The sequence below is a fragment of the Oryctolagus cuniculus genome, chromosome 13 (assembly GCF_051225735.1).
Source record: "Oryctolagus cuniculus isolate XC-2025 breed Fujian yellow rabbit chromosome 13, ASM5122573v1, whole genome shotgun sequence".
NCBI lineage: Eukaryota > Metazoa > Chordata > Mammalia > Lagomorpha > Leporidae > Oryctolagus > Oryctolagus cuniculus.
The window spans coordinates 37,165,580-37,175,769 of NC_142879.1; the positions used below are offsets into that span (position 1 = coordinate 37,165,580).

Genomic DNA, 10,190 nt, shown 5'->3' on the forward strand with positions numbered 1-10,190 from the left:
AGCATGTCACAGGCAGCGTTAGGACCTCTGTATGATCACTTACAAAATATCCATGTCTAGGTATTTGGCATAAAGTTGGAATATATTCCCCAGGTTTTTGTGAATCAAAACTGTTCACTTTTGAGCTCTCGCTATACACAGGCACACAGATGAATCTTGTGTAGCATATTCTAAAATGTCCATTAGGTGGCAGAAAAACATTCACTAAATCCACTATGAGCTAGTTCACTTGCTCTTTCTCCCTCTCTCCAGAAAAACATTCGCTGTCCTGTGAGCTAGGTTGGTCTCCCTCCCTCTTTCTTTCCCTCCCTCTGTAAGGAACCCTCTGAATTAAAAGATATATATGTCTATTTACTGCACATTATTATAAAGAACAGAGTCTAGTATTTCCAGAGCACTGACAGGTATCATCAACCTATGTTATAATAGAGGTGAGCCAGGTGTATGTGAGATAGGGGTGTGCATTTATATTTATTTCATTTGGATCAGAAATCTGAGTTCAGATGGTTTTGAAAGGAGGAAAGACCTCTTTTTAAAATTTTTGATATTTAAACTCTTCAGCTTGAAGCGGGTTGGGAGGGGACTGGGAAAGGAAAAAGGAGGAATCCTCTTGGAAAACGATAGTGTCTTGGAAGCAGCCTGTTGGAGCGCCCTATGATACATGAACTCACTAAATCGAAAGTCTTCTATCTTAGTTGTCTTGAAAGAAGCCTGTTGTTTGCACCCTGTGTCATTTGTGCATCGACTACTAAAGCCCAGGTCTCTCTGTTTCTGTTTGGAAGTTGCTAACTTTCCTACTCTTTTTAAGGTACTGGCCCCCAAATTGCCTGCACATTGGGATAACCTGGGCAGCTTAAAAAATCACTGATGCCCATGTCCCATCCAGAATTGGGATTTAAGTCTGGAGCACTGCATGTTTTCAAAAGAACCTCAGATGATTATAAAGTGACAAGTCTGAGAGCCTCTGGGTTTAGTTCATGGTGAATGTGTAAATGTGGCAGACCTTCCCACAACTCAAACATGTTCCACCCTTTAGACACACAAGAGAACACTTCCACGTCAGCATGGTCAAGGGCTCTGTACGGCTTCAGCCTAGTTTTATGAATTTATCCATTGAGAAACTTTTAGTACCAGATTTGGTACTACTTTCAACACCAAAAGTACCACTTTAGCGATGAAAGAAAAATACAGAGGACTTACGTGAGTTACTGTTTTAGAATGTTTTGATTTTTTGATTATAGTTATAGAATGCTTATTTCCTATGGAACTGATAATATATCCTTTTACAATCTTATGCTCAGCATATAATTGGTCTTACCAAATTAGAATGGATATTTCTGTGGCCTTTGACATCAGAAACTAGATAACACCTCTTCTTATTTCTTACTGAAGCTTTTCTGTAATTTACTGGCACTAGATTGGGGAAAACAATGTTTATCATTCATCTCTCCTGGCTATGTATGACACATGGAACCTTTGATGAGCCTTTTGCAGTTTTGGCCTTGACGACAGTATAGCCTCAGCATTATACTAACAGGATTTGGCGATGTATGCATATATACATAAGCATATGTAAATAAGAATGTATGTGAGCATATATTCCATCATGTTTTAAATGGCTGTAAAACATTATTTAAATTCAGTTATGCTAGTCTTCACTTTAATACCTGACTGGAAATTTGTTTACATTTATTATGATTACTGATTTATTGGAGTGGTTGACAGGTTTTTTTAATTGATTATGCTTTTTCCTTGCTCATTTTCTCTCCTGTTTCTTGCCTTCTGTCAGACTGTTTCTTTTCTTCTATGGATTTTGAAGCTATAAATTAAAACTCCATTTTTTTTGTTATCTTTAAATTCTTTTTTTTTTCAGAATCTACAGATTTTATTTTTGTCAAAAATGTCTATGCGATTGAATAACAGGTTAATTAAAATATTTATAAAATCTGAAATAAACAAGCTTATTAGATAAACTCATTGATGCACTAAATGAGGCAAAGAAAAATGCATGGAACTGCGTAAGAACAATCACACTGAACGGAGCAGTGTCAGCAGTGAGCTGTCGAGTGGACCCAGGCTTTGGCGCGAGAAGCACCCTGCGCAGACACGTGTCAGGCTTCCAGCTTCACCGAGTCCAGGACTAGCCGGGCTTCCTTATATTCCTCAGCTTCTTCCAAGTCTTTTTCACTTTCCAGGATCTGCTGCAGGTCGGCGCAGGCGGCTTCCAGCCTGCGCTGGCAGTCCGGGATCATCATGCGGGACTCCTGCAGGATCTCCGCCTGCTTTTTAATGGCATAATTTTCACCATCTTCAGCTCTCATTTTTTCAATCTTTTCTTCTTGTTTTGCTTCTTTTTCATACATCACTTTTTCTTTGACCAGTCGCTTCACCACGCCGGTCTTGATCTTGATCTGCCTCACGCGAGGGTCGGCCATGGTCCCGGAGCGCTGCGCAGGAGGGGCGGGAGCCGAGCGGCCGGAGGGCGGCGGCGGGCCTATCTTTAAATTCTTAACATGCATACTTAGCAACCTATGCTATACAGCCTATTACAAAACAATACTTAAGAGATCAACTCCTCACGTTTTTTTGTTGCTGTTTAATGCTTAATACTGCTTGGCTTTGTACTGTCCTCACTAAAAGTGTGTTTTAAATTTTTTATTTATTTTTATTTATTTGAAAGGCAAGGAGAGTCAGAGACAGACACAGATATTCCACCTACTGGTTCACTTCCACAGTGCTCTGAATGGCCACAGTGGGGCCAGACTGAAGGCAGGAGCCTAGAACTCAGTCTGGGTCTCCCATGGGAGTGGCAGAGACCCAGGTTCTTCCGTCACCACCTGCTGCTTCACAGTGTGTGCATTAGGAGGAAGCTCAATCAAGAGGGTGGTTGTGACTTGAATCCAGGCACTCTGATATGGGATGCAGGTGTCCAGTGTCGTGAACTGCTGCTCTAACTGCTCACCCCTAAAACAGTGTTTTTAAGGAATAGCGCTGGCATTGTGGCATCGTGGTAAAACTGCTGCCTGCAATGCTGGCATCCCATATGGGCGCTGGTTTGCATCCCGGCTGCTCCACTTCCCATCCAGCTCCCTGCTAATGGCCTGGGAAGAACAGCAGAAGATGGCCCAAGTGTTTGGGCCCCTGTCACCCACATAGGAGACCAGGCTCCTTGCTTCTCAGCCTCCCAGTGGTTTCACCTGCTCCTCCTGACGGTTTCTTCCTGTGGTTTGTACAGTGTTGCCACAAGCACCTCCTCAGCAGGGGGTTGGTTGTAGTGGAGACTCTTTACACCCATTCTCACCGAATGCCTCTCCATGGCGGTTCTGCTTCCCATCTGACCAAGTTCTGTGGGTTACACTGTCCTTAGATCACTGGACTTCCCCTTGGTCCTCATACAGAGGAGGACAGTGATCCGGGCCCCACGCAGTAGTGTGGTGCAGGCCTGGGGTCCCATTTGTCTCCAGGGGACTGTCTGCATCCCAGTGTCCAGGAGAGGGCAAATCACTTTGTTCCTTTTGCATATCAGGAGTTACTTTTTCTAGTCAACATTTTATAGATGAGATAGTATTTTATTAACTTAGTTTTATGCAGGTAGCTTCATTTTAACTCCCCTCACAAATGAGACCTGTGATTTGTACTGTTGCTCTATTCCCATGTTGAAACCCCAGCTTCAAGATCTGCATCTGGTTATAAAGCCATCTCGTTTTCGGCTCATATTTGTGATTTAGTTTTCTCTCTTCTTCTGACACCTAGGCTGGCTAGTTCCTTCCTTTCCTGTTCTTCTCTTTCTTCCCTGCCCACTCTCAGCTTTCATCTCTCTCCTTTTATCACTTCCTTAGTGCAGCTATGACTTAATATTTTTGTTTGTTTATTTTTAAAATTCATTTTTATTTATTTGAAAGTTACAGAAAGAGGTAGAAACAGAGAGAGAAAGGTCTTCCATTGCTGGTTCACTACCCAAAGTGAGCTGAGCAGGTCCAGAGCCAGGAGCCAGGAGCTTCTTCTGGGTCTTCCATGTGAGACTTGAGCCATCCTCTGCTGCTTTCCCAGGTGCATTAGCAGGGAGCTGGATCGGAAGTCAAACCAATGCCCACATGGGATGCCAGTGCTGTAGGCCAGGGCTTTAAACCACTGTGCCACAGCACCAGTTCCATGTTTGTTTAATTTTGTCCTGCATTTCTATATGTTTGGAACAGCCGAAGGATTATTCATGATCAGCTGTCTGCCATATTTGCTGAATAATCTTAAAATAGATTAAATATAAATATAAATTAAAATATCTCATCATGGTTTCAATTTGTATATCCCTAATGACCCGTAACATTAAGCATCTTTTCATGTTTATTTGCCATCTATAAATCTTGTATGATAATATCTATTCAAATTTTTGCCTTTTTTTAAGTGGAGGTGTTTTGTTCTTTACCTTCTGCATTGCAATAGTTCTTTCTATATTATGAACATGAGTCCTTTCCTGAATATATGTATACTTTGCAAATATTTTTTCCCATCTGTGAAATACTGAGAAGCTTCTGCAGCAATGGCTGTTTCCCACTAGCAGTTGCGCGTTTTGCAGTTACTAAAGAGTAAGGGAAATGCTGCTGATATTTTTGTTTGAAGGTGCAAAGTTCACATTTTCACTACTAACTGAATGACTTCCATTTGGTACAGAACTGAATAATCTTTTCTTGGTTTGAAGAGTTGATGGGATCACAGCTCTGATTACTTCTGAACTCTCAGTCTTCTCCATCCACTGAAAATAACTAGACATCTCCTAGCCAAATAAACACTGCCCTGGGAAGCCTGTCCTAAGGTGTCCTGTTTTAATTGGCTAGTTGTATGTTTCCTTGCAGAGAAAGATAATTTCCAGCTTTGAGAACTAGAGAAGAGTGGAACTTCCAAAATGACCACTCCCAAAAGGATTATCCATTTTGCTAATGGAGACACCATGGAAGAATATAGCACAGAGGAGGAAGAAGAAAAAGAGGAACAGAAAATAAATTCGACACTGGACTCTGTAAGCTTTTACTATTAACACAAGTGGGACTGAATGAATCAGAGATTGAGCCAGATAGTTTGTAGGAAATATCTTCTTTAAAAAAAAATATCTTATTTACTTGAAAGGCAGAGTGACTAAGAGAAGGAGAAACAGATAAAGAAAGAGATCCCCATCCACTGGTTCATTCTCCAAATAGGCCTGGATCAGGCTGAAGCCAGGAACCAGAAACTCCATCCGGATCTCCTATGTGGTTAGCAAGGGCCCAAGTACTTGAGCCTTCTTCTGTTGCTTTTCCAGGCTCATTAATAGGGAGCTGATTGGATGCTAAGCAGCCAGGACTTGAACTGGTGCCCACAGGGGATGCTTAACCCCCTGCTCAACAGTACCAGCCCTAGAAATACAGTTTTAAGCCAAGTGTCTTATTTCTTTGCCTTCTAGATCCATGTATAGGTGACTTACAATTCTGATCATCTTAGTTTTCTCATCTATGAGAGAGAAAATGAAACACATTACAATGTATTTTGAAATTTCTGTGTAAGACTCTGTAGTCACCACACCTGTTTTTAATTACCGTGACTTGTTTCTGTGTTTTTTTTTTTTTCCCCAGTCTCAACTTTCATGGGGGGCCTCCCTATGGTTTTGGGCAGGACGAATAGCAAGCACTTCATTTTCTAGTAAGTACTGCAAAGATTTTTATTTTTTTCTGTCCTAATATATACTCATAGACCCTCCAAGTTACGTGAGACTTCCAATGGTTTAGTCCACTCTGTGGCATTCTAAAGAAGAGATGAGCTGGTCAACTCTACGTCTACACTTTAACCCTCACAAGGGTGTAGACCCACATTTGCAGGTGGATCCTTCCCCTTCTGCCATGCTTGTCAGTAAATTCTTTCTGATGTTGGCCCAGAATTTGTCTTCTACTCGGGTTCTACCCATTGGTCCCAGTTATTCTTAGAATCATAAAAAAAATCTAAATTTCTCTTTCATAGAAAAAAGTTTCAAATATTTGAAGGCACTTGACAGCCCTCTTAGTGTTGGCTCTTCACCTGAATAAGCATGGAAGTTTTTGGAAAACAAATTACTGCTATAGGACGTAGTTCTAAGTTCTTTCATTATAATCACTTTATTAAAGACACTAACTTCATTGACCCCTTCCCAGGGGGCATAATGCATGGCCCTAGTGACTATTCACAACAGATGAAATATTATATCTCATTTTTCTTGACATTCACTAATTTTCTTCAGAACACAATTGTCAGCATCTAATTGCTCATTTCCTTCAAACTTGCATTTGCTCATGAATATGATAAGGAATAAAAAACTACTTTAGAATTGGAGAAAATGTAAAATGTAGCTCTTGGAAATTAATCTTCATTCATTCATTTAAAAATACATTACTGAGTACCTCTGACATGCCCATCACTCTGCTGGACGCCGAGACACAAAAACTATTAATAAATCAGTCTCGCTCTAGGGGCTCAGTGATAACGGATAATATAGACTAGGAAACATGTCCACATTTACCAAACCAATCTGTGATCACAATTGCCAGAGAAGCAGGAGTGTAGGGACCGTGAACTGGGAGCCTCAGAGATGCTGATGTAAGGAAGCTGCATAAGTGTGACCAGTTAAGGTCAACTTGAGGTCTGTGAAAGTGACCAGGGAGTCTTTAAATTGCAAGTACGACAGGAGATGATTTAGACAGATGCTTTGATCCTTTCAAGAATAAGTGCTTTGCACTAGGGTGGAAGTTTAGTGATTTGGAAGTTACTTTCGAGACCCAGGTGAATACCAGTCCTACTGTGACCATAATACATTGGCAGAAAAATGCTGTCTTCCAAAGAGAGCTATGTTTCTGTGAAGGCAAGATTGTTTGAGAGGAGCAATAAGAGATTAGATCAGGTAGAAGAAGCAAAACTCAGTCTGTGGTTGAGAGTATGCGTAACAGGAACTACGGTGATGTGCATGTTGGGGTTGACATAAAATGGCAGGATTGGGATGCATGCTGAAAATAGCTGCCTGGAAGGTTCCAAACAGAACCGTAGTGTTACCATGCCTCCTGCTAGGGCTTCCAGATGGCAGTGAAGGATTAAATATTGTATGCCAGCAGATGGTGCCCTGGTCTTTACACAGAGAATTTGGACAGAATTAGAATCCCGGTGACACTGATAATTAATTTTTTCAATTAAAAATTCTAGCAGGTCATAATCAAGAAAGCCTCCTAAGATTTATTCTAGTATCTTAAAGATTTCTTTTCTATGCACTTACTAGACATGCACTAAAAACAAACAGAATAAAGAGCTCAAGTATTCTAAAAAGATAAGTTGTAGTTTCAAAAAATAGCATTGTTTTAATACACCATATGAGCAAGAGGTGGGATAAGTCAAGAAACCATTAAGTTCTGTAATATGGGGGGAAGGGGCAGGAATTGGAAGACCTATAATTTAGAGGGAAACATTTCTAGAAGACTCCGAGCAACCACTCATTAATCATGCTAAACCCTCATCCCTGCCTGACTGTAACAACGACACCTCTGCAGGCCACCTTGCTATTGTGCCTGGAGACAGACTGAGAAGTTTGTCTGCATGCATGGAATAATTTCTCACATGGGTCTTGGCAACACTGGATTGAGTTGTTGATATCATCTGAAATATACTCACAGCTGATGTTCAACCAGTATTCATGGGGATGAGCAGTATCTACTCCAGTTGCTCAGGACTTCTACCTGTACTGTACCTGTTTGGTATTTTGAAAATCCCTCCTGACATATCCATCTGGAAAGGATAGTTATATGTGATCCCACGGAAAGACAAAAGACTTGGAAACTTTCACTTGAATCCTAAAATTTTGTTGAGAGCCGAAGGCCATTGAAATCTGTCATGAGCCTTGAAGTGAAGTGTAGTAATGTTTCACTCACTGGCAAGTTTAGAATCTTAGCACCTCAACTGATGCTGAACTTCAATTATTATTCCACTTTATCTAAGTGTTGCTTTCTTCTAGCCTGTGAATTCCTCGGTGGAAGATTTGCTGCCTTCTTTGGTCTTACTCAACCCAAATATCAGTATATGCTAAATGAGTACTATAGGATGCAAAATAAGGTAAGTGATGCCCTGACGGGGATGCCAGGGCCCTGAGATGAGAAAGTTGGTTGTTTCAACTTCAGGCCAGTATAGATATTCTCCCTAGCAATCATGTACTATAATTTCTCTGAGTTCCCATGGTTAGACTGACTTTTAAATGTTTTTTATTTTGTGCATTTGAAAGGAGGCAGAGAGAATCAGAGACACAGGGAGATACCCCATCTGCTAGTTCACTCTTCAAATGCCCGCAGCAGCTGGGGCCTCAAAGCCGGGAGCCAGGATCTCAATCTGGTCTCCCACCTTGGTATCAGGGACCCAACCACCTGAGTCATCATTGCTGCCTCCTAGGGTTTGCATTAACAGGAAGCTGGGATCCAGAGCAGAGCTGAGACTGGAACCCAAGCACTCTTGTGGGATTCAGGCCTCCCTAGCAATAGCTTACCTGCTGGGCCAAGTGCCTGCCCAGACTGACTTTCTTTTCTAATACCCCTTGCTTCATGATGCTGTTGTCTGTTGGCCTCAGTTCTGTAAAATCAGGGTGTTGTGGGATGGTCAGAGGATTTAGCTGGGTATGCAGCCTGAGATTGTTCAAAGGTGAAGCTTCTAACACACATCGCTACAAGAGGGGATTTTTCCTCCACTCCAGGAAAATGACAAGGAACCTGAAGGGACTGGATCCAAGGCTCAGGAAGCTGAAGCTCCTGATGAGAAGTGTCACCTGGAGACTGGAGACCAAGAGTATGGGACACAGCGGCAGGACAGAGCAGAGGCCGTTCCTTAGTGGAGTGTGTCATCCAGGAAGTGCCTTGAGACTGGTTCCAGCCTGTGATGGACAGTAGTGGCTGGAGTACCCCTGGGGATCTCTGTTCCTGGGCCATTGGTTACCATGGCAACAGCACCACAGAGAGCAGATCAGATCCCACTCTCAGGATTTATTCTCAAACCTCCAGGGTTGCAAGCAATAATGTGAGTAATTTTGGATACTTTCTCAATGTAAATTTTTATTAGTAAGTCTCTACGCCCTGACTCTATCTCAGTTATTCAAGTTCTGTTAGTATTGACATCTTTACCATAGTATAACCTGGAGGTTTGGGCTGAAATTCTTTATCATGGAGTTAAGATGCAGGAGGGTGAACCAACGGCAAAAGGAAGACCTTTCTCTCTGTCTCTCTCTCTCTCACTGTCCACTCTGCCTGTCACAAAAAAAAAAAAAAAAAAAAGAAGCTCTGTTCCTCAGAAGAAAATTGAGACCCCACAAAATCTGATCATCCCTTTTCAAGATTTGAAATAAGGTACGAATTTCCAAAGCAGCCATTTTGGCTTACTTAGTTGGTACTGGTTTTAGAATAAGCAAATATTGCTAACAGCTCTGTTAACAAAATTTCTATCAAAATATTTGAGAATTAGGTATATTTTTCACACTCAAAAATAATGTAATCTCTAAAAACATGTTTTTTAAAAAATTGATGATTTTTCTTTTTTTTCCCAACAAATTTTCAAAACCTAGAAAGATTAAACACAGAAATCAGTCAGCTAGCACATATGGTGGTGGGCCAGTGGTGAGCGGGATGCAACAGAATCACAGGGCTTGTGTCTGGAATTCAAGTTTCAGTTCTGCCATTTACTAATTGTGAGATTTTAGGCATCCAGATGTCTGAGCTGCAGTCTCCCTCTTTGTAAAATATGGGTGGCATTTATTTTGTTCCTTAAGGGTTGTTTTTCAGCAAAATGAGATAATAAATGTGAAAACACTTTTAACACTGAAAATGTTTGTTGCTACTATGTAAATAGTAAGCTGTCATTTTGGTGTTCCACAGACAACCATGTCTTCTGGAATTCATGCTTTTGTATAGCCCTACCTGCATGAACTCTGGGATTGGCCATGTGACTTGCTTTGGCCAATGAGATGGCAGCAAATGTGATGTAGGCAGAGGCTCCAGAAGCACTTGCACACTGGGGCTCGTCTGCTTGGCAAACTTCCTGTCCTAAAGAAACGTGGGCTGCGTTTCTGAATGATGAGCGGCAACAAGGGGAAAGGCCCCCAAGGAAGAAAGACCATGTTACATACCCCAGCCCACCTTAGCTGCCAGCCAAATGCAGCCACATGAATGACC

At 41.6% G+C, this 10,190-nt stretch overlaps 2 protein-coding genes across 2 annotated transcripts; one reads left to right on the forward strand and one right to left on the reverse strand.

The window, feature by feature from the left end:
- The first annotated feature begins 1,043 nt into the window (after nt 1-1,043).
- Nucleotides 1,044-9,843, forward strand: FAM177B (family with sequence similarity 177 member B). Its single transcript, XM_017347652.4, has 5 exons — nt 1,044-1,200; nt 4,851-5,014; nt 5,604-5,670; nt 7,997-8,094; nt 8,723-9,843. The coding sequence occupies exons 2-5, from the start codon at nt 4,901-4,903 to the stop codon at nt 8,855-8,857; spliced, it is 414 nt and encodes a 137-aa protein (XP_017203141.1). The 5' UTR covers nt 1,044-1,200; nt 4,851-4,900; the 3' UTR covers nt 8,858-9,843.
- LOC100350515 (tubulin-specific chaperone A) lies at nt 1,842-2,510 on the reverse strand. The gene has a single exon (XM_002717491.6). It carries the CDS (start codon nt 2,433-2,435, stop codon nt 2,112-2,114), a length of 324 nt encoding a protein of 107 aa, XP_002717537.2. The 5' UTR covers nt 2,436-2,510; the 3' UTR covers nt 1,842-2,111.
- Nucleotides 9,844-10,190: the final 347 nt, after the last annotated feature.